Source organism: Cimex lectularius, unplaced genomic scaffold (assembly GCF_000648675.2).
Source record: "Cimex lectularius strain Harlan isolate CLEC.00 unplaced genomic scaffold, Clec_2.1 scaffold177, whole genome shotgun sequence".
NCBI classification, from domain to species: domain Eukaryota; kingdom Metazoa; phylum Arthropoda; class Insecta; order Hemiptera; family Cimicidae; genus Cimex; species Cimex lectularius.
In genome coordinates, this window is record NW_019392787.1 from 306572 (window position 1) to 331719 (window position 25148).

General features: G+C 33.3%; 1 protein-coding gene across 2 annotated transcripts in view; it reads right to left on the reverse strand.

The window, feature by feature from the left end:
* The window catches only part of LOC106660968 (atrial natriuretic peptide-converting enzyme), a 43772-nt gene that overhangs the window by 13423 nt on the left and 5201 nt on the right, over positions 1–25148 (reverse strand). Inside the window, exons 2-6 of one of the 2 annotated variants that reach the window (XM_024227859.1) lie at positions 9847–9960; positions 2077–2221; positions 1092–1781; positions 874–1006; positions 726–815 (exon numbers count right to left, since the gene is read on the reverse strand). In XM_024227859.1, coding sequence (XP_024083627.1) covers positions 726–815; positions 874–1006; positions 1092–1781; positions 2077–2221; positions 9847–9938 — 1150 coding nt within the window. In that variant the 5' untranslated portion in view covers positions 9939–9960. Of the gene's footprint in view, positions 1–725; positions 816–873; positions 1010–1091; positions 1782–2076; positions 2222–9846; positions 9961–25148 lie in introns of both variants that reach the window. The other variant, XM_024227858.1, reaches the window with a different exon arrangement.

Genomic DNA, 25148 nt, shown 5'->3' on the forward strand with positions numbered 1-25148 from the left:
CCTTCATTAAAAAATTGTACGAAATAATAAAAAAATGAAGGTAGAAAACACAGGCAGGACGGGTACATGAGCTCCAGCAAGGGATCGGATTTTAAACAAACTGGAGACGGGTATAAATAATAAATGAGTAAATTGATATGCAAGACTAACTCCAGAATCAGGACTTAAAATGTGTACCTAAAAACGAACATCACGAATACTCTGGATCACGGTATTATCATGAAGGCAAATTCAATTGTTAATGCTAAGCTTTTGACCTATTTTAAGGTCATCATCAGGGCAAAACCGTCATAAATATGTCTATTGGTTGACATAATTTTTCGACGATTTCAAATTTTTTTGAAGACCGACTCAGCTCCAACATTGCCAAGGATTGTAACAGTCCTTCCAATTATTATGTATACTGTAAACAAGAGTGCTGGTACTACAGTAGAATAAACCGCGTAATATAGTGTAGCCGTTTGAGGCATATTAACTTGCGTTTATAGCTGTAGTCACAAAACCCATGCACAAAAATAAAATAAAAAATAAATAAATAACCCGTATCTCCAGCGTATAAAGATACTAACTAACTTACTACTAACTTTCAAAATCATAAAATGATTGTCAAATCAGAAACTACTTATTTTCATTAGTTTTTGCAATTTATTTCTTTATTTGACTATTGGTGAAGAAAATTCTTTATACCTACCTGTGCGTTAGTGAAAAATTAATTTGTTCCTTACCTGGTGCAGGGTTGATATCTTGCTGTGGTATAAATGTGTTTTTTGTAGTTGTAACTGTACGATTTACGTATCTCACTGTTGGTGGATATGCTGTAATTCGTAATAAAATTAGTATTTTATTAATACATTAGAGTAAATGTGTTGTTACCTTTGAAATAAAGGGCAACACCACCCGCAATGGCCATAATGGCGAGTGCGTTGAATATTACTTGGACAAACTGGAATCTCAATCTTCCGCTTGTAATGTAATGGTTGGACGGACGCCTCATGTCTCGTATTATCTGCTTAAATCCCATTAATAATCAACACGGAGTTTATTAATTAATTATGCCAGGCTAGTTAATAAGAAAGAGTGGGACTACCTACCCTGTGGTGGAGGGACATGTTGGATCCATTATGGAATCTGACAATTGTCTGTAAACTGGCCGGTGTCGAATGGCTTTTTGTTATCGGTGAAGTGTTCGGATCGTTGGGCACGGTTTCGTCCCTGTCGATTTTAATTGGCCCCAGGTCTTTTCCTCTTTCGCTCCCGTACTTTTTTTTCCGTACTCCGGTCCCCTTCGCGATCTGGGGAAGGAGAGGGGCTTCCATGCTTTTCGTCGTGTAGCTCGGTGAAGAGTTCTGGGAAAAGCTGTCGCTCGAGACGTTCGAGTCTTGCCTCTCTGGAATCTCCGGCTCGACTTTGATGTCCTCATACTCGGTTTGGATGGGCGGCGGCAGTATGACATTTGTGTTCCTTTTATGGTTGAACTTGTAGTTAATGTCTGCTGGAAGGTTGCCCTCGGAGAACTTCCGGTTTGGAGGATTCGGTCTCGGAGGTGGCAACTTGTTGAGAGTGTCATCCCTGTTTTCAGGCACTTGACCATGGGAATACCGCCTCAAGATCGTCTGATTAGTTATGGGGTAGAGCTCGGAGTACGACGGAGGAGGCGGTGGTGGGATGTCAGCCTCTTTTATTACTGGTGTCTCGGTCCTGTGAGGCCTCGGAGGCGGTGGAGGCCGTTGCCTTCCAGTAACGCATGGTCTCGTCCTCGCAGGTACTGGAGGTGGGACTTTCTGTTAAACAAAAGTATTTCCTTAAAAAGGTTCAATGATTGCTAGCAAACTTGTCTCCCATCACTTTTTCTCACAAAACCAGACAGATATATTTGGGTATTTTGCTAATTTCAAAACCACTGAAAATAGCTTATAGACAAAACCAACATAAATAGACCAAAATGATCGATATATAAAACATTCTTATTTCTAAAATAAAAATTGGCATGAAACTCGAGAATTATTCAGTTAAGTGAGCCAGAAACGTTTCAGACAATTTTTTTCAGAGGGGAACCGTCATGAAATATTCACTTACAGATATGGGGTATCTCCTTGGCGGTTGTGTCACGACATATTTTATTGTTGGGATTTGCTGTTGGGGAGGCGATTGCTGTTGCTGCGGATGAAGTACAGTGGAAGTGATTTGAGACGGCGCTTTTCCTCCACTTTCGTTCCTCGCACTGAAAAAAAAGAAATTAGGAAATACAAACATGATGACTAATAAACTAAGTGACGATAAAAAAATCAACAATAGCATAAATATTTGATTAAGTGTTGACCTGACTTCAAAAAGCTGAGTAAAAAAAAGCCAACGTTTGCATTTCTAATAAATTGAAGATGTAGGCAGACCTTCTGCCAGAAATCTTTCTTTTCAGACAATACCACATGTGTAACTCAAACAGTAATAAAATCTAATTAATGTGATTATTAATAAATAATTTATTTGATTAAGTGATTATTATGAAGTAAGTGATTATTAACTGTGATATTAATTAAAAGCAAATTTAACCTACATGATGAGGAATAATGAAATAATTTCTACCTTAAAGAAAATAAATTGCCTAACATTTTTAATCAACTGTAACTAAAAATATTTTAAGAAGATTGGTCGTTAGCAATCATCGAAACGAAGAAAAAATAGGATAAATGACTAAAATAATCATCTTTGTAGTCTTTACAAAATAACGTGAAGTATTTTTATAAAAGTAGTCGATCGCTAAGATCAATTTTCCCCCTTCTATTCACACTTTATTTTAAAAGCTCGACAAAGCCCTTGTTTCTTTCTCTTTTTTTCTAAAGAGTTTACCAAGTTATTGATTTGTGGCGCCATATAAGAAGCCTTCACTTCATTACAGGAGGAAGAAAGTTTCCGGTCTCCGGGCTTCTAATAACTGTCGTCCTATACGGGAAATACAACCATTCGGTACGTGCCGTCACAAATCAAATGAAGTACGTGATTGTAAAGGAAATTCTATTGTGTTGATTCCGAAAAATAAAATAAAACAAATAAAAAGTGAGAGAGACCAATCAATTTTACCAACCGACATACACGTTCTATTGTTGGATCGAACATAGTTCCTTAAAATATAATGACTACAGGAAAATTGACCAAAAAAGTGTTGAAAGTGTAGACAAATCAAAGTCTACAAGGGATTCGTTATAATGTAGAAATGGAATGTTAAATGATCATCACCAAATGTATTTGTTGAAAGAATGAACCCTATCGGTTAGAGGTAAAGAAAGGCTTTATCAGTTGAATTATTAAATCATTAATGTTTGATAAGATCATTATTATTATAAAAAATATTATCCATCTAGGTAGAATCAATTCATGTATTAATATACAATGTTCTATTGAATATTAATAAAAAATTTCATTTGTCAGATGTGCCTGATGGATCGGCTTGCCGGCTTATTTACTCTGACCAGCACTAAAGCCCCTGACAGGGTAAAACAGGGAGTGTAGACAGGCCAAAACTAATCGAAAACGAGAAAAATACAGGTTTAGCACTTTACAAACTAAGAACGGATTTATCCCAGTATCAATAAAATATTAAAATAAGCTGTTAAATCTTTTCGTTAAAAAAGAAATAAATAAAAATTGTAAGATGAATTCGTGTTGTCTGCTGGGTGATAAACATGAAATTTGGTCGTTAACGATCATTTTGGCCTCTCTGTTAGTCTTAGATCCTTTGGCCTGTCAGACGTGTTTCGTTACTTCACTTTCTTCAGTGTGCCTGTTAATATTTGTGAAATACTGTGAAGTTAAGTTTTTTTTATAAAGTAATGGGTGGGAGTGTTTGTAAAAGTTATTTTTGTTTGTCGGCGCCTTTGGTGGATTGAGACTGTAATATTTTTATTAGTCCCATCGGTGTTTTGATGACTGGTGATCTGTGATTGTGTTCGTTTTTTTATAATAGATAATTACACAGACCAACCCAGTAAGGGTAGGCAGAACAAAATGGTCGTTATGGATGAAATATCAATAAAAAATATTAATTTTTACATTACATTCATTATGTAAATGCATTACACAAACAATGTATGTGTTTATATAGAAAATATTTATGGAAAAAGCAACAAAATAAAAAATAAAGGTGAATGGAAAAAAAGGAAAGTGAATAATCTAACCTACAGAATATTTATGGAACTTATTTTTTAAATTTCATTTATTTAACTATACAACTGTATGTACATTTAATATGTCGGAGAGATGTTAGGCAAATATTGTGGATTTTTCTTATCGGAAACGAATCAAGTTCTATTTACATTCTTGGGACACCGCTATGACAAACGATACGTTAAATTCTACGCCAGAAGCTCCCAGACTCTGTTGACAAGCTTTTCAAATGTGTTTCGTATGATTTTTTTTAATACTGTATTTCTTTTCTCAATTTATTCAAAAGTTCGTAGATATTTTGTTTGTCGTTTATTGATCGAGCACGTTCATAAATAAACTAATCTAACGTTAAAAACAGTATAAAATAAAGATCCTCAGTATTTGTTGCGAAATTGTCTTCCTTTCAAAAAATCCTTCAAACAACTAAGGCAAAACAAAAATTACTGAACAAGAGCATTTTCCCTCAAATATTACAGGAAAATAGATTTTTATCAGAACTTACTTTTAAAATTGTGTTTGGAAGTTGTTAAAAATCCGAAAACAAACTGAAAATATCGAAGATTTAAAAAAAGGGAGCTATACAGAGCGAATATGCGGAGACCAATTGTTAAAAAATGACATAAAAAGATTCAGAATCGACCATATAACGATAATAATACATAGCTCGTCCGATACAGTTCCGAATGACTTCTAGGTATTGCGGGCTTAGCCTAACCACATTTTAAATTAACACACTTATGACTTAAATTAATCAATTTATAATTACAATTAATTAAATAGATAATAAAGATCTAACAATTTTATGTTTTAATTGATATTTGTTGCGTTATAAGTGGCTTAGGACAACTTTAAATTTGTGTTTGCTTAGTATGTTTAAATTGTTTTTAAAGAAAAGTTGTAGTTATTTATAAAAAAGATATATCGACACAATAAATTTCCCTATTTTCGGCGATAATGTTAATTATTAAATCGATTATTTAAGTTTCATAAGTGAAAACTCTTCTCATTTTTAAACTACGACCGATAACGTCACTTTCCAAGTGTTATTTTTTACCCGGGATAAAAGGATACGGTAAATAGGAAGTCACAATTTGATACAACTGCTACACAAGGTTTTTTTAAATACAACCTGTTGATTCGGCTAACATTCTATTCAGTCTTCTCCCTTTTAGCTTGAATTTTAGCCCGGCTCATCCTAGTAATAAATCCTTTCAGTGACAAAAAAATTCAAACTAGTTTAATTGAGTTAACAAACCGACTGTCTTTTTTTGTAATTTTAACATTTATACCAGAGGCTTATTTACACATAAATCAAATACCTGTGTACATCAAGAGTTCATAAAATTGTATGACAGCTTAAAGAATATGCATTAACTATTGTTTATAATATAAATATTGAGGATAACGTTGTTAATAATATTTAAAAAAATGACCTCACCTTCGACTATTTTTTCAGGAAAACTTTGTACAAGAATTCCTTAAAGATTATTTTGGTAAAATTATAACATATTGTAATAAAAAAGTTTGAATAATGTTATAACAAGAATATTAATATAAAACAGGCTGATTAGATTTGTAGATTTCGTACTGATTGACGGATGTTCCTCTTTAGCAAAAATTTATTGATGGGGGAAAAATTATACACTTTAAATGTTAGCTTGTTTTAATGTTCTTTTGTAACATTTGTGTTTAATGATATTTAATTACCGCAAGACTTCAATTTCAGATTAATCTATTCAAAAACAAGATACGAGGTTTTGTACTTGTACTTTGTAAGCATCGGCGAGGGAAAAAGCGTGTGAATTTTTTTCCACCCCCGACTTTAACGCCCTTTAAACCGGCTACGGTTAAAAGCTACTTTCAGGGAAATGTTTTTCATTTTAGGCTCAGGGAGGGTATCTCCACCATTACTCCACTTCACCCCTGTATACACTTTCATCGCAAATGTTTATCCGACTCGTTTAGTCTATCTTACAGAAAGATGGTAGACTTTGGGAACGGTTACATTTTATTTTTCCAGTTTTTTTTCGACAGTAGGGAGGAAACAAATTTAACTGTGTGTTTCTAATAAAAATCTTCCACTTCCGTGGTGATTTATATTTATATTTAATTATTTATAAAAACAGTTGCAACTAAATCAATTTTATATTTTAAATTTTGTCTATTTTTTGCCTTTTCTCTTTTTAACAATCCGCGTTATAGAAATTATGAATGATAGAGTGAGTGTGGAGTTCAATCCTTTTTTAAAAAGATGGTTCCTACTCACATTAAGTTGTTTCGCAACAATCCGGATTTCGAGCCCTTTAGCTCGTTGTCACCCTTTAGCATAATATAATTCCCGCTTTTTGCACCTTCAAATTGAGCGCCATTAAAAAACCAGCTCCTCATTGGAACGTCGCGTTTACGGGGGTATCAGCGGGTTCACTTTTGCAATTCATGTCGAAAGACGTGTTTGTAGAAACCCTTCAACCTGACGATGAGCTAAAGGGCTCGAAATCCGGACTGTTGCGAAACAACTTAATGTGAGTAGGAACCATCTTTTTAAAAAAAGATCCGCGTTATATTCTCTCAAGTTTAATTTTTTATGACGTAGGAACTTTATTTGTAATTTTTTATGCCTCGGATAATTTACACGAAAGCTAAATAATGAATATTGACACTTTCTTGTACGTTTGAAATTTAAATAAAATTCACTGAAAAAGACATTATACCTCAATACCTTTAATACCTGGGCAATCCATAGTGGTCAAGATGTTTCTGAATTTTTAATTTTTTTCGTTCGTTATAAATAATTTTTCGCGGTGAAATGCGTCCAAGGGCAAGTGTATAAAATGACATTGGGGGGGGGGCGTGAAATATACAATTGATGTTGTAAACGAAATGGCTTACAATAAGAGCTGACAGCTGCCAAATTTCATAATAAAGATTCCATCTTTGCCCGTTTAAAGAATAAAGCGACCGTCTTTATTGATAACATTTAAAAATTTGTTCACGACAAAATTGTGAAGTGTTGAAATAATTAGAACGTACAATTTGATGGTTAATGCTAAAGATAATAGTATGTATATAGTTATTTAAAATAGTTTTTTCTTTTTTGCTTTAAATAACTATTCAGATTTTTATTATTTAAAAAACCATATATAACTTTTGATATGCTAATGCAGCAAAATTTTGTAATACTTTATTTTGATTACTTTACTCCCAGCAGCTGGAAGGAAAGTGTTTTTCTCTCACTGTGCTTTTTCACTTGGGCTTTCGATGAAAGCAGCTTTTACAATATTTCTCTAAAGGGGAAGTCAAGTGAAAAATACTCCGACAGCTCTGGGACAACAATGAAAAACTGCTTTCTTCCCTTGGAGCATTTTTCTTTTCGACGGATATGTAAGCGCTTGTCAGAGGGAGGACAGTGGGTAAGACATAACCGTCGATATTCACTTCACTGATCCATTACGTTTGTGCTTTTAAACAAATTAATCATCACATCAATCTACAAGAACCGTGTTATTTTCTTATCGTTACGTCAAAGAAGGTACAATCAGTTGGTACACGGATAGACTAAAAGAGCTTTTCATAAAGAATTGTCTCATCATCCCGTTTAGTACAATTACAAATTCTCATTATTTATTTATTTATTTTTTTTTAAATTTTGAACAGTGAAATTTTATGGATAGGCTTTACTATTAAACTGGGCCCTTCATATATGTAAAGGGTTGTGTGAGTTGAAGCGCTCCTGAAAATAAGTCTCTCTCTATCTCTTATTATCTCTCTCCCTCTCTCCTCATGGGCTCTCTCTATTAATCTTTGTTTTGACAAGTTCAGTGTTTACATACAAGAGCTAAGAGCTTAATTAGTTCGTACAACGTCAGTCGGAGTAATGCCAGAAACAGGGACGTTTTTGTGCTTTCACTGGGATATTCCGCGTAATAGTGGCTAATTAATCCTTTTCAGATTTAAAATGTAAACATGAAAAAAAGGGAGGCGAGTTTGACTTTTGCTATTATGTTGGTTTTAATTCTTTATGACTTCTAATGGATAAGCGGTATTTCACCGCTCTTTCATAAGAGCGAGGTGGGTTCTTTACACTATGGTTTAACAAATTAATTTTTGTTGAATTTAACTCATTTAAACAAACAAATGTAAATTCATATTTTGTTTTAATTATTAAATTTGTAATTAATTAAAAATATGCTTTTCTTTGAAAATCTATTTTATCTTTTTTGTACTTATTATCATAAAAGACCAGTGCTCATATAGTAAGGTAATACCTCCATCCAACCAAATCCGCTATCTTCGGTTCTACGTGGACAGCAGACTTACATAAAACTCACGCTTAAAACAAAAAAAACAAGATCTGAACCGAAGATGCAAACAACTCATCCTACTTGGACCCAAATTCGCAATGAGTAACACAATAAATTAACAATTTACAAAATACTAGTTAGACCAATTTGGTCTACGGAGTCCAACCATCCAACATTCAAATAATCCAATCCTTTTAATCAAAAGTTCTCTATCGCATCCTCAACATTCCCTTTTATGACACTAACCAAATCATGCACATGCACTAGATTCACATTCATGAAGACTTGATCCAAATATCATCTCACAACTTCCACTTCGAATGTTCGATAAGGTGTTAACAGCAATAAGTCAGTCATTCATAAAACTTGAAAAGAAACCAAAAATTTGGAAAGAAAGGGTACAAAAATCAATTCTTAGAATTGGGTGGGCCTGATGTAAGATATAATTTATTAGTTATTTTTAACTCTGTATAGAAAACGAATTCGTTAAATATCATGACTTCAATGACGTGAAAATCAGATGATACATATTAATGTATTTTCCACCTAGACTACATAAAAACGAATTCAAAGAATTTGATCACTTTAATATGGTGATATTTGATAATACATTTTCATGTAATTTCAACAAATTCATGGAGTTTGATGACTTCAATTTTGGGATCCTATAATGAAGCACTTTTATGTAATTTTTTACGTAGATTTTACGTAGATTCCGAAAAAAATGCTGGGATTTATTACTTTTGATAATCGGGATATAAGGAAATAACGGGAATTATGACTTTAATTTCGTGACACTTTGATGATGCTCTTTTCTGTAATTTTTTACGCCGATTCTGAAAACGAAGAAATGAAATTTATTGAAAATAATAAAAATTGATGATAATTATATGTTGGATAAAACGTTAACTCCAACAATTTTGTATTGTCATTATGAAAAATTTGAAAAAACACAAGTAAATAAATTTTTTAGCGTTTCAAATTGAGCAAAAATATATATGAATATTACTAAATAATGTTTTCGATTGCTTGTTTGATTTTTGAAAATAAAAAAAATAGATGCGATCCTTTTTTTAGAAGTCATCTGACAAAATGATGCAATTTATTTTTAAGTGCTAGTATCAAATAATAAATATTTATTATTTAAAACATTTCTATTTTAAATGAACTTTGCTTTTTAAGAAGTTAAAAGTTATCAAAAAAATTGTCCATGATTCAACTAATTTTGATATGCGGTTGCACAATATTATAAAAATTGCGTAAATTCGTCATAACATCCCGTTTACCAATGACCGTACATAGAAAAACTTTGTTCTAGTCAACTTGAAAGTAGGAATAAATAGACTTGTCGAAGTGAATAGGTTTATTTGTCGGTAAAGCTCACCTGTCGTGTATCGCCACGGGATGGAGCCAGGGTTGAAACGGGTTATTGCTTTGGTTGGAAACTTGGGGCCTGAATTCCCCCAGCCCTGACATTCACCCAACATCCAAGTCAGCCCTGCGAAATCAAAGTAAAAACAATATTATTACGAGTGTAGTTTGAAACAATAAACAAAGAAACCTGTAAAAATGTTGGAACAAATGGAAAATTAATTGAACTTACAGCATAGCAAAACAAACCTAAACCTGATTTCTCTTGCCAAAGATAAAGAAGACCTTTAATAAAATCTGGCTTCTAAGTTATTTAAAACAATTGCTTATTTTTGCCATTTAAAAGCAAAACTAGCAAAATTGTATTTATCCCAAATATCGAAAAAATGTTTATACAATGCGTCAAGCTGAATCATCTCACCTCTCGTCATTTTTTCCTTTATTACAACTTTTTTATTAATTTTTTAAATTTTATTATATTTTTATATTAAAATTGTACTTTCAATCTCAGATCTTGGTTGAGACGAAAAAGCGGGTGTGAAGAGCGGGATTCGAACCCCCGCTGATCTAACACTTGAACTATCGTGACTGCAGTTTGAAGACACTTCTTTTTTCATCTAAATCAAGCCCTTAGATTAAAAGTATATTTGATTAAAATTGTTAATACGGTCAATTGTGACTGCTAAGTATATATATGGATTTGATATATTTTCAATGCTAAATTTAAAACGTTGACCTTGTGAGAAATTCAAGAAAGTTAGGTTACAGGGTCATAAGTTGCAATATTCACATATTGTAAAGTTGTGAGTAAATTAGATCAATACTTACAATTAATATAAGATTTTAACGTTCTTTTTTAAAATAAATTTAAGAAAAATTTCTTTATGGCATTTGACAAGAAACCGTGATTTTTGCAGGTGGACCTTTATCCAGGATTTGCAAAAAAGTTCAAATCAACATTGATTGATTTAACTTCTACTAGAGTCAAAATATCTATACTGATTTGGAAAAGAGTTTTATTTACAATTTAAAAAAATAATTCAAAAGCGGGAAGACAACTTAAAAGAGTTAAATATAATATGTAAGTTTTTTTATCACTAATAAACGGTTTTAGCTCTGAATTTTCTTGTAGTTTAAATTTGTAATCGGAACAAAACAAAAAAAAAAAAAAAATTAAAACTACACTGTCCATAAAAAAAACCGACCACCAGGTTCTTACTCGAAAGAATGGCCAAATTTGGAAATGCATATTTTCTCAGCCTTTTAAGTCAGAACTGCGCTGCCATTTTTTAGAAAATGTTTCGCTGAACAAGATGGCTTTTTAAATGTTTACTAGCTTAAGACATTCATCAGTAAATTCAAAGATTCGAGACACATGTTAATTTTTGCACGTTTTACGATAACTAAAAATTAAGCTAAGGAGCCAGGAAATCATCTTTGGAGCGACACCCTTTGGCAATCAATAGGAAATTTTAATAAGCTTTCAATTTATCACTTTCCACTTTGCCAGATTTTTCCACCGCTTTCTAGTTATTCGCATGTTTGGGCCAAAAACGTGGTTTTTTACGTGCTCGTGGAAAAAAACCGATCCCTCTAACTCCCGATACATAAACCTATTGTTTCAGTTCGAAGTCAAACTGCCACAATACTCATGAAATGGGAAGGAAAAGTTGAATTTCTGTGGTGAGGTAAATACGCGGTTATCGCCAGCAGAAGCATTCCGCACCCAAAACGGTCAAAGTAAGAAAAAGTAAGAATTGTCCCTTCCCTGTTCACTTTTTTTAAAAAGCCCTCGGAACAAAATTTGTAGAGCGTAAAATTTGCGAAAACCTTTTTTCCATGAGCTCATAAATAACCACGTTTTTTGTCCCAAAATCGAGCTAAGTGGAAGATGACCAATTAATTGAAAGCTTATTAAAATTTTCTATCGATTGCTTTATGGGGCCGCTCCAAAGACAATTTCCTGTCTCCATACCTCAATTTGAAGTTTTCCTAAAAAGTGCAAAAATTAACATGTGACCCGAATTTTGGAATTTACTGATAATGGCTGAAGCTAGGAAAACTTTTAAAAAGCCTTATTATGCAGCATAACATTTTCTAAAAATGAGATCTAGCGCAGGTCTGTGACTTAAAAGGGTGAGAAAAACGCATTTTCAAAGTTTCAAACCAGCTGGTCGGTTTATTTATTTATTTGATGGGCAGTGTATATAACAGGAGATATCAAAACATCATGGTTCAGTTCGTCTTCGGTGAATATAAAACCTGGGTCGTACAATATACAAGCCCAGGTCAAACCATGGGATATGTAAACAGTACCTGAACAAAATAAAACTATACTCCCTACAATGCAGATTTTGTTCCGAAGTGGAAGACCTGTAACATATAATTAATGATGTGCCCTGAATGTAGGCACATAGGAACAAGTTTTTCAAAAGATTACTTCCCTAGTTGGGCATCTATTTAACTACATATTTCTGTTGAAATCTAACAAAATGGATGTATTCAGAGCAATTGAAAACTGAACACTATGCAATACAAAGTATAATATAATTAAAGGAAGGGTCGGCGGCGGGGGTCGGTCGTGGGAGGCAGGACTGGAGGGAATAGAACGTGCTACCATGTAGCCATATAAATATGGTTTTTATCCAAGTCTTCAAGAAAAGGGACTGCTAAAATTCCTATTAAAAAAAGGGTTTGTGGCTCCGGCGTTATCGCCCCTGCCACTGCTTGCTTAAGTGAACCTGGCTTAAGGAGTTTGGAGGATTTTCTTTCAAACCATCATGACTAAATAATTTTACTTAAAAAAACTCATGGATTTCTGATCTTGTTTATTTTGATCCACAATAAAATAAGTATGTTATAATTAATATAACGATAGAAATACGTATAATTTGAAATAAATAAATACAAATATCCGGTCTTTTTGTCTTTGACTGTATATTCATTGTGACTCGAATAGTGCCAAATTTTGTTATTGAAGGGGGCCCCTAGCCTAAGAATAAAATTCATTTTCTACTTTTTTTCTATTTTCTTATAACAATTTTTTATTGTTAATAATTAATTACAGGAAAAATGTAATAGAATCAACTCAAATAGTAAACGAAAATAAGCTTTAATTCAGGCATGTACAACACATCAGAGTAAAACGATACGTTGAAGGAAATTAATAATTTAAAATTAATCACGTATTTCCTCAAGCGTATTTTTAGATACTTCAAGCTTATCCCGGCCAATCAATTACAAAAACCTCGTGTTTTGGGATAATTAAAATTGATTAATTTGGTATGGTAATGAAGCTTTTAAAATATTCAGAATATAATAATATTCAGGGTAATAAATGTAAATATAATTTCCAAAATATCATTACTTCATTGATATTATTATAAAATTTGTTGATTTATTTAAAATAAAAATGATATATGATAACGGCGTACAAAATCTGATGTTTAGATCTTTTTAAAATGAAAATTTTAAAGTAAATTTGATTTTTAAAAAATTCAATCTATGAAATTGATTTCAAAGCTTGAATGAATGTATAATATTTTTTAATTTTATTAAACTTAATGTAAATCATAGCATAATGGAACGTTTAAAACATAAGTTTTGTATCAAATCTTGTGTTCATCTTCCTGCTTACTTTTTAATTACAAAAAGGTTTTTAAACATTTTTAAATTTATAGTCTCCTACTTCAAAGTCAAGTTTGAGTTGGTCATAGGTTTTACTTATGCTTGGACGCAACTGTCGTAATAGAAAATGTATTTCATTTCTTGACCCGCATATCTTAGATGGACGGACGAGATTTATGACCCGGATTACCATTTTCCTCAAATCTACGAGAATACGGGTCGAAACGGAACAATTTTTTTATTTTTAGTAATACATTTATTTATTAAAACTGGTCAAATGAGACCATCTATTAATTTTATAATGGCTAATTTAGTAATAAATACACTTTAGTGCATTCATTGATGTCACAGTTTATCTTACTGAGTTTACCGCGTGACGTTTTACGGAACTAACTCAAATAGCTTTGTCCTCTATGATGATTATGTAGCAGGCAGCCTCGGTGTTCGGGTGGCTTTGACAAAGAAGGTAGTAAGCATACAGTGTGATCACAGTGTCGATGTGCTGGATGTTCATGTCTCTGTTTATGTCGCTATTGCAAAATACCAAGGAGCGTTGTATTAGGTTAGTATTGCTTCTTTTGACACACACCAAAGTTGTAAACCATACATCCATACATATAAGATTTAATAAATGATTATAAATCATTATTTTATTTTGTATTGATAGCCGGGATTCCTTCCCAGCAACCAATAAAGTTGGCAGTATTTTAAATCAAGTTTACTCTTTTTAATTATTCTTTACAACTAGAGAGTTGGTGTCCGAGAGGATCGAAGTCACGATAACTCAAGTGGTAGAGCAGTGGCGTATTTACCTGAAGGTCGTGGGTTCGAATCCTTTTTTATCTCAACCGAAACCTTAAATATAAAGAATAATTAATTGAAACAAGTAACTTGGTCAATTGACCTCTAAATCGAAATGAATTTATTCTTTTTGTTTTTATATTTTAATTTTTTATCTATTGTCACGTCTAAATATTTATCTATATTCTGAAATGGAACTACTTTATCATTCCAAAAAGTTACTTATAAAGTAATATATTAAAATAGAAAGCACCCTACTATTATAATAGAAAGTACACTTCAATTTGTTATCTAAACTTTAAAGAGTTGAAGGTTTTGTGTCAATAAACTTAATATGTTTCATGTTTTAAAGAGTTCATTTGTTGTTTTGTTTTCGGTGTAATTTAAATTTTGATACAATCGATTAGGTTGCGTGGTCCAATTGAACAAATAAATTCGTTTCAATTAACTAATATTTAAGTAAGGTATTGGTTGAGATAAAAAAGTCAGTGTCACGAGCGGGATTTGAAAAATGGCAAAAAGGAGGGAAAATTCAAAAGGTGGGTTGTGATGGGAAGTTGGTGTCCGAGTGGATCGAAGTCACGATAGCTCAAGTGGTAAAGCAGCGGCGTATTTAGCCGAAGGTCGTGGGTTCGAATCCTGTTCGTGTCACTGACTTTTTTATCTCACCCAATACCTTACTTAAAAATTTTGGTATAGTATTGAGGCAATTTGTAAATTTAATAGCTTTATAGATCGCTCAGTAGTTGGACACGAGGTGTTTGACGATACGATACTTAAGTACATAAGTATATCTCAAATCTCTTCCAAAAATCATACTTCATCATTTATATCTTCAGCTCTTTTCTTTGTTCGATTCACGTTCTTGACCTGGGGAAATTCTCAACGATTGATTTCTAAACCAAATAAACTTTATAACGTTGGCACGCATAAGAATCCGCACTTGCTTCACCCTTCTTCTTCTGATCAACCACTGAACTGGTGTTGTGACAAAACACGCCTGACAACTAAGCAACATGGATAGACCAAAATGATGTAAAACAATCAATACTGTTTTTAATGATAAAACAGAACTAAGTAAAACAAATTAATTGAAAGATAATTTATAAAAACGAAAAGACATTTAAAAACAAATTTCGAACGAAAACGGCAGTTTTATCGATAAGAATAATTGTCAGGAGACAGAGGATTTAGAAAAAAGTGATAAATCAATTTACACTGATTCAATCTGTAAAACTCATTTTTTGACGCCTATTTTATTAACATAGATTAGGTATTTTACAAGAGTGGTAAAAAATGGTCAGAACGAAGCAGGATAGGGATGACAAGTTGGTGAAATTTGTTTAAAAGGGCGAGGCGGGGCGGCGTTATCGTCTGAAGAAGCCCCTGGAAAGATCATTTGTCCCTAGGGATGGGAACAGCCCTTGGATTTACCAGTCCGTGCCCTGGCATAATCCTGGACCCTGGCAATTGTTTTCTACTTCTCGCCGTTCCCCCCGTTTATAACTCTACACTAACCTGCCTTAAACAATGATGCATCGTGTAAAAGACAAATTTTATTTTCTTCCGCCCAAAGGTCAAATTGATTCATACAAACAATTACCTCATGTCATACTTTTTAAGTAAATAAGACATTTGTTTTAAATTAAACTTTTAGTCTTAATATAAATTTTTACAACTGAAATAAAATATTACGAGAATAACCTAGCTGGAAGTTACTGTGCTGTGTTTCAATGAGAGAATTATCACCCAATGATTTTAAATGCTAAATTTCATTACGCACTAATTAAACAATCGCATGGTCAATTTCTTTACAGTAGTCTAACATTAAGGATGTTAAGAAGTGTAGACAAGGAATTGATACAGTATTGATGAATAGAATTTTTTCCGGAGGGGACAGAATTTTCTGAGGTGATGGTGGGAGTCGAACCCACGATCCTATGAGCCGAGAGTCTGATATCTTTAATACTCGGCTGACGCCCTCCCAAGAGAACTTAAATTAAGATACCATCTACCATAAAGCTAGTGTGAAGGTTTCAAGTCAGTTTCTCGTCATCAAGATGTACTAAGTGAGAATACTATATGCAAGGTGCCTGCCACGTGAATAGACAACACTTCAAGAGGATACCTTACATTTCAAATTGGTATCAAATATCTTTATTGTATTCGACATATTTCACTTTTCAGGTTATTTATATCTTTTTTTCCATAAAGCCCCTTATCTCAGAATATATTAATCCTATTGTAAATTTGATGGCAGCAGTGGAAACAGCGTTAAATTAACCTCCTGGGGTCTGACAAGTGTTTTCACTGTATTTTGGTTGTTCCCGATCATTTTTGTTTATCTGTCTTTCAACTTCTCAGTTCAACTTCCCTAGCAACAAGCTGAAACGCGTCTGATAGAACAAAATAGGATATAGCCAAAATGATATAAAAAACCCAAAAAGTAGAAGTGTCATATATATTTCTAGTAAAAAGAATAAGACCTACGATGTATTTTTGGGGACAACGGCAATAATTGAGAAAATAGCAGAGTGTGTATAACCCTCACACGCCTAGAAACCGGCCAGCAATTCTAGCAAGGTAGAATAAGGAAGTAATGGGCAGGTAGAGCTTAAACAACAACCCATAGTGACGAATCTTTTCAAAAGCTTTGAGATCCGCAAATATACCAACATATCACTTAAATGCACTAATTTCGTGGTCCGCTTGACCAATTAATACATTACAATTAATTAAGGTTTTTAGTTGAGATGAAAAAAAGCCAATGGCACGAGAGGGATTCGAACCCACGACCTTCGGCTAGATACGCCGCTGCTCTACCACCTGAGCTATCGTGACCTCGATCCACTCGGACATCAACTCCCCATCTCAACCCCACCTTATGAGTTTTCCCTCCTTTTGCCATTTTTCATCTCAACTAAAAACCACTTAAAGTTTATGAAAGTATAAAATGTGAACGAAGAACAGGACAGTTGTCCTATTCTCACACTGCTTATTCCCTTATCAACTGCTCAATAGGACGTCATTCTAAAATATCACAATCTAAAACATCGAGGATAGGGAGATGTAACTCATAGAAAATAACCAAAATACGAACAATTGTCTATGCAATATTTCTGTGATTTTCACGTTCAAAGATCCTTTTGTATAACCGCCATGAAGGCAATGAAAGAATAAATAAAGGGAAAAAATAAATAATCGTGACACAGTAGAAGTCCATTACCATGTTCTGTTGTGGGACCGCATTACTGTTTTTGATTTCCTTTTAAAACACCATGGCGACAATCCGTTTTTAAAAAGATAGATAGCACAACAATGGACAATGAGTTCTACATGTATGACAATAGTTCAATAGGGATCAATCGGAGAGAAATGAACCTTTTCAATAATTTCTAAGTAAGGACATTTATTTTCATTTCGCGTAATAGGTGAATCGTTAAGTTTAAAATGTTTTCTTGGGCGAAACTATCATTTGATTTTAAACCTGTCGACCTAAAAGCATTTTTCACACAAACATGCAAAGCCGATGCAAAAAACACTTAATTTGTTATTTGATCTATGAATCAGAATAACACAAATGTAATGACAGAACTGGGTCAGTAGAATTACTAAGCACACCATTTAAGGATCAATCGATCGATCGTAGAATGGTATTTTTGAACGCTGCCATATTGAAATTTCCTCAGATAAGGTAGAACGTTAATGAATTATTGATTAAATTTGACTAAAACTCAGTCCACATAAAATGTGAATTTATTTTCGATTTTAAAATGTTAAACGTCGTAATATTTTTACCTACCTAACTAATCACAGTCTGACTCCGCAGCTATCCTGAAATTATAAGCCTTTTCCACAAAAGCCGACGGTGTAAACTTGTTTTGACAGCTGAATATTTGAAACAGAGGCCAGATACTGTGTCGGAGTGGGAAAATGAAACGTTGCCTCTTGTTCGCTGTATGAATTGAATGGTGAAAAGGAAGTAAACAATTTTCGACTGTTTGTTTCGATGCAAGTAAAACGGTTTTGAATTCACTCTTCCAGAACAGGAAGTACGTACAATGAGACACTTAGTTAATATAACAGATTCCATACAATCACAATTGAATCATACTATTTTACTACAAAAATACGTTTCGGAATAGGTAAATTAGAGTTTATTTACACTGAAGATGGCGCAATGCCGAAACGCGTTTGAGTAACTGGACAAACCTGCGAGTGAAGACGGACCAAATTAGTGACCCTATGCCGGTTCAACATAAGTAGATTAGATATTTTTCTAAAAATTATTTTGAAAGTGTTTTATATTGACAATAATTTATTTGCGAACCATAGCAATTTCAAAGATTGACATAAAAAACACTATTATATTTGTATGTTTTTAATTATTTATTTAAACAGCAGGAATTGTCAATTACAAAAAATATTTTAGTATATCAAATGTGTTATTAGAGTGACGTTGATTGGAACGAGGAAAAGTGAGATTAGACCGCACAATTTATGCGAGGGTATTGTAACTTGATTGGAAAGTTCTAACGGCTTTGGATATTTAAAGCCTGATTCACCGAGTGTGTGTAAAGGTGGTTCAACTACACAACGTGATCTTTGAACGTAGACTGAAGTTATAATACCCGGGTTCATTTGGATTTTCTATTGATGGCTTTCGAAATGTGTTCATTATACGGGTTCCACCTTTCATCCGAATACACACGATTCGTGGAATACACTTTTGAAAAAGATCAAATAAAATTGAATACAGTTTTGTAATAAGGGGGTAAACCTTTTTTTTACCTTGGGAAAAGGTCAATTTGTTTTCTTTCAAGAATGTTGTTGGATTTGTAGTAATTTTTTTTTCTGCTGAACAGATATTTATATCCAAGTTTTATACTCAATATTACTTTTCTTTTTGTATTGATATTTTACGTATCTTCTATTGCTGTGCCTGACTGAAACCTCGGAGTCATACTGGATAATTAAAAAAAAAGATTTTAAAGCTATGACCTTTGGTACAAAATTCTCTTTTTGTAGTAACAGTTTTTATCGTGCTCACTTTTGAATTGTATTTATTTGATATTTGCAACTAAAAATATTAATTGAATATTTTCATATATGATGCCTTTGTCGTTTGCGTCACCTGTTGAAGAAGTTGCGCAGTGACAGCACAACTTCACACTGAAGCCTTGCCAATCTTCGCTCCTTGGGAAATTTCCGGAGCCACTTTCGATTCAATCGACTTAGAGGATTTTTTTGGTAGGGTTGGGTGTGGTAACTGCGTAGATTGAATGCTCAGTGATTGATGAAATTTTTTATGGCGGGTTTTGATGAGGAAAACAGGATGTGTACGTCGTTTTGAGTAGTGTGATTTGAAACATAAAAAGGAGCATTTGTAATTTGAAGGAGAATTTTAGACTGCATTGTATGATATATCTGCAGTGTAATTGAAAATAGAAACGGACCAGTAGCTTCCTTGAGGAACACCCACTCTAATGCGTATGTAAGATGGGAATTCAATTCCTCGGCAAAATCCGTCCGTCAGATATGCTCTCAGTATGAGATAGTATATATGAGAGAGGATGTTCTTCAGTTTCCAAAACAAGTCCGAATACCAGACTGGATCGAAGGCCTATTCTAAATCAAGAAAGACACCCTAGCAATGTTTTTTTTCCAAGGGAAGAGGCGATATTGTCAGCAATGTTGAGCTGTTGAGTGAAATAAGCGGAATCCCAAATGATGATTAGGTTATTTATAAACAAATATTAGAATTTTTAATTATTGCCAATAATCATCTGAAAAGTTGGGATTTTTCAAGGATAGATAGAAGACTAATGGGCCGATAGGAACTGGAAAGACCAGAAGGTTTAGAATCATTTTAACTATTGAGAAGCTCCATTACAATGGAAATTTCATGGACCTAAGTTCATTGTATGGATACGTTAAAGCCTCGTGGGGCAAATTTTGTAATATTTGTGTTGCAGATAAATTATATCCTGGAGCTTTTGGACGAGTTAGTTGTTTTATAGTGTCTGATGGAGTAAACGCTTTAGGGGAAAAAGGAGAAAGTTGCAGGTGTATATTCCAGTCATGTTCAATATTATGCCAGTGATTCTGGTCAAGTACAATGATGTGGAATGAATATAGTTGAAAGATGCTTTGAAAATAATTTAGCTAATGTCGGAAATACTTTTTTGCCAAGTGTTATCAATACGTATAAGTGGATTGTGGTGTTTATATGCCAGGATCTTACGGGTACAGTACCATTAGGAATTGTTTGTTTTAGTATGCGAAGTAGTGTACAATTGTTTCTAAATTTTAGCCCTGAGTTTGACCAGATCTTGATTAAGTTTTCTCGTTAGTAGGTTATGTCGGTGTTCATATTTCATCTTTTTTCCACAAATTTAATGTAGATTTCCTAGTAAAAATGTTTACTTTCCAGCACTTATTTCATTATGAACCGACAGCTATCGAGTTTTTAACACAAATTTAGAAAACTTGCCGATTATCGTACCACCATTTAAGGAGCTATTCCCTATTTGCTAGGCTGGTAAAATGAGTTAAGTCAAATTGCCATAAAAATTATATTTTAGACGTAAAATATCTTCTCTAATTCACTTGCTACAACGAAACAACTGATAATAAAAATAGTAAAAAAACATATCTTTTTAAAGATATTTACAAATAGACAAGTGGAATACACTTTAATATGTCTAAAAAATCAAATTGCATTTAAAAGTTTTTCCCTATGTTTTATTACAATCTGCAATTATTAGTATAATATGTAATTTGATGATACATAAATTTACAACTACAGTCGACTCATGATAATTCGAAACCCAAGGGACCACAGAAAGAATTCGTATTATCAAGAGGAAAGAAACAAAATTGTTAAGAGTTGATATGCATTTTTCCAAACTATCACTTAAATTGTACGTATGTAAAACATAGTAAAAGGAAAGAAAAAGAGAAAATACTTCAACTGTAAAGTTGCACATTATTACGCATTATTAAAAAATCGTGAAGTGGTTTTTGTTTCAACTTGTTTAAATGGTTTTCCGAAGTGACCAGTGCTGAGAACAAATTGTCAATACAATGACTGCAAAACATAACAGACTAGAGTAAATTCACAGAAAATTTAGGTTGTAAGGAAATAAACAATACATGAAAATTTCGAGAAATATATCAAAGAAAATGTGCAAATTTAAGGATGGGAAGTGACTCCATTTTTATTAAAGGCATGGTTTTTCTCCCACTGTTACGAAAATTAATTAGTATTACCGAGTGTATCAAAATGCACGGATTTTTTTATAGTTTATTTACCGAAGTGACTTGCTGAGGATTTCGAATTATCAAGTTTCGAATTAACAAGTCAACTGTGTTTACATATTTATATTGAAGGAGCAAATAATCACTTTTTCTCCCACTTCACTTCACTAAATAAACTTTGTTGCCTACTGCTCAGAAAAGATGTTCACGGGGCCATTTTATCTTAAGACGCTTTATAGGATTGTAGGGATGGGTTCTGTTTGATAAGGTTTGGGTGAGGCTATTGGGTGATGGGAGAAATTATTGTATAACTTGGTAACTTTTTGAAGAATAAATTTTTGGATAAATGGGATTTTCAGGTCCTAGGAGGGTAGTATTGAGGACATAATTTGGAGCCCCTGCTTACTCTTAGTTTCATCATCATTATCATAGACATTTTATATTCAGGGAGGAGGACATCGGTCATTTCTGGCTTCAAGTTCTGAAAATGGCGAATTGTCGAAAACATGACTGACAGATCTACCCAGCGAGGATAGGTAGACTAAAATAATCGGTAACGACCAAATTTCAGGTTCATCAACCTACAAGCAACATGGAGAAATTTCACCTTTTGAAAAGTGCTACTGTAGAAAAAATACAGATTTCTTTTGGAAAGAAGACAGGTAAGAGCGGAAATTAATTTTTTTCATAGATTTGTATCAAGAACTATAAGAGGATTAACCATGCCGTACTATAATACATGTACTATAAAAATAATAAAATAATACATGTACTATAAAAAAAGACTAATATGTCAAATACGGTTAAAAAACGATATTTGTAATAAAGTTCAACAATTTAAAAAATAATTTTCTGTTACATTTACATGTTCTGAATGATTATGGCGCAAATGTTACCCAAAAATATGAATTGTATTTATGAAATACGTTATACCTTCTGAAATGTGGTCCCAGCCCAAGAAAGATTATCGATAATAGAAAATAAGATGTAGAAGACAAATATAAAAATGATGACCATGTTTAAAATTTTGATAAGTCAATGAGGAAAATGAATAAAGATTTTCACAATCTGCGTTATGAGTATGAAGGCTCGAAAGCTATATTAAGAAAATTCATTCACTTCAATTTCTTGCTGTCAGTCTCAAACTGTAGAAACAAATATTGACCAAAAAGTGGATTAAACCTCTGGAGATATGTTTACTTTCCAGGCCGGCCTTTGAGAGAGAGTTTGTGTTTAAACATCGCGGCAGAGAGAGAGAGAGAGAGAGAGAGAGAGAGAGAGAGAGAGAGAGAGAGAGAGCGAGAGAAGGACCGATTTCCGAATCTCGGTTATGAATCCCATACGTTGGCGGATCGGTAATCCGTCTTGTAAAATTGAAGATAAAAAAGGAGTTCAGTGCCTTCACTTTAAGAAAACCCCCGGCCTTTGATGTATTCAACGTCATGATCCACCACGGGCCTTCTATCCCGGCGTAAGGTATCATTTATGTATTTATGTACCGTTGGCAATACGTGACGGAGCGCCTACAACTAAGATTATGTAGATGCCGTCAGCCTAACCTCTCTCTTTTGGACAAACAACTGTGGAATTTAAATTAGCGGAGGATTGCTCCTGTTTGAAGGATTCTGTCGAGAAATCGATTGCTACGAGCCAGCCAAGACAAAAAGTCTTCGATTCAGAGGAATTACCAGGAAAACCGTTTGATCTCCGACCCATGTGAACGGCCCCTCGCCTCAGATTACGGACGTGCCAAAAAGGCAAAACGTAACTATCTCCGTACCTAATACACAAATTTTATAATGATTTAAAAAAGCACTTTATTAAACGTATTTTGTAATTTATTATCAGAACTCAGTTTCATAAACCTTTAATTAAGTGATAAAGTTAGAGGTAAAGAGATTTTAATTACTAAGATAACATCAATAAGCTTAAATAATAAATTGGAAATACTGAAAGGGCATTTTATATCACTTAAAACGACAGAGGGATGCGAACCATGATGTATAGTTTATTGTATCTTTTGACTTATTATTTTGTATTACAAATGTTTCATTACTAAACACTTTTGATGGATGTCTCGTTTGAAATGGCACAATTAGGATTTTTGTTTAATTGAGCAATCGAGCAACAATCTGCGCGAAGCACAATAAGTTACACGGATAAAGAGATAATACAAAATAAAAGGGAAAAAATGAAAAGGCTTCACCCAGCACAACGAGCAAAAAAAATCATCACTTAATCACTCGCACTCTCTGAGAGAGGTTTGTTGGAAAGAAAAGTTGTTGTACGTGGGATTGGAGATTAGTAAAGAATGGTTAGGTTTTACGTCAGAAGGTGTGAAAGGTTTAAGGGAGACATATAGACGTAGTGGAATGAGAAGTAAATTATAGAAAAAAGTAAACAGCGATGGAATAAACTTTGGTGGCTTTGGTAGACTAGGTTTACTTTCTGTGTATGTGTTTTTTTTTTTTAAATAAAACATATAGTCCCCGTCCGTATTTGTGATCGTCATTTCTTTTTAATTGGAATAGTGATTTTTTGTACATTTCTAAGTTCAAGTATGTTCTTTTTCCAGAATGAAACAACGAGGAGGAATAGGGAGGGATTACCCACGAACATCTATGCGTCCTAGAGTCCTAGAAGCCGTTGAAACTCTTTTCACTCTTTGGAAAAAGCTTAACCGAATTGGAAGAACCTTAGCGCCAAAATAGGAGAGCTTCATAGCTTCCTGATATTTCTGTTTGCAAGCGAGCATCTGGCACGATAAAAGGTTCAAGTATAACCACCATCAACATCCGTCCAAATTTCATAATAGTCATGCAGCAAGCACAGCAGCTGAATAATCTGAGCCAGTGAGCCGCAAACTCGTTTCCCATATGCTTATCTCTTTAGAATAATGCAAAGTAGATTGCCTAATTATTAAATCAAAACTCAAGCATGATCAGATATGGACCTGAAATACGTCAAATTATGTTAAAATAAAGACAGGACAGGCGTGTTGTTAGTTTTATATGCGTACGATCTAAGTACAAATAATAAATGTGTTTATTGTAAGTACCTAAGTACCTGCAAAACCCAAAAAATGCAACTTTAAAAAAATTCCAAAAGTAAGCTTAAATTATTAAAAAATATAATTCATTTACCAATTTATACCCACAATCATTATGTGAGTGTAATTTGGTTAAAAATTGGTGAATCTAATGGCCATAGAATTTTTTTTTGGGCTATCAAAAGGTGTGATTAATGAGTGATGTGAGGTACATTTCCTGAATTTGCATTACGTACAACGTGAGAGAAGAATAATCTGCAACTCCGGTTTTGATCTTTTGGCTTAATATTCAATCTTGGGAGAAATTCGACTAGTACAACTCGGAAAATGGGTTTTGACATGTGCCGAACTTAAAAAGTTGTTAAGTGGCACAAGCGTTAGAAAAGTTTCTTTTGGTTGCAGCGCTTGGAACTACATATGCGAATTTTTTTAAAATTAAAGTTATTTAGGCGGAAGTCCTATATTTATTTTGCTTTGTTGTATTTAAAAAAAGCTTACTTTTCATTCTTTTCCCTCTTTCTTTTGTCTTTCAGTTATATTACATTCTATTTTACATTTTCAGTTAACTTAAAAGAAAA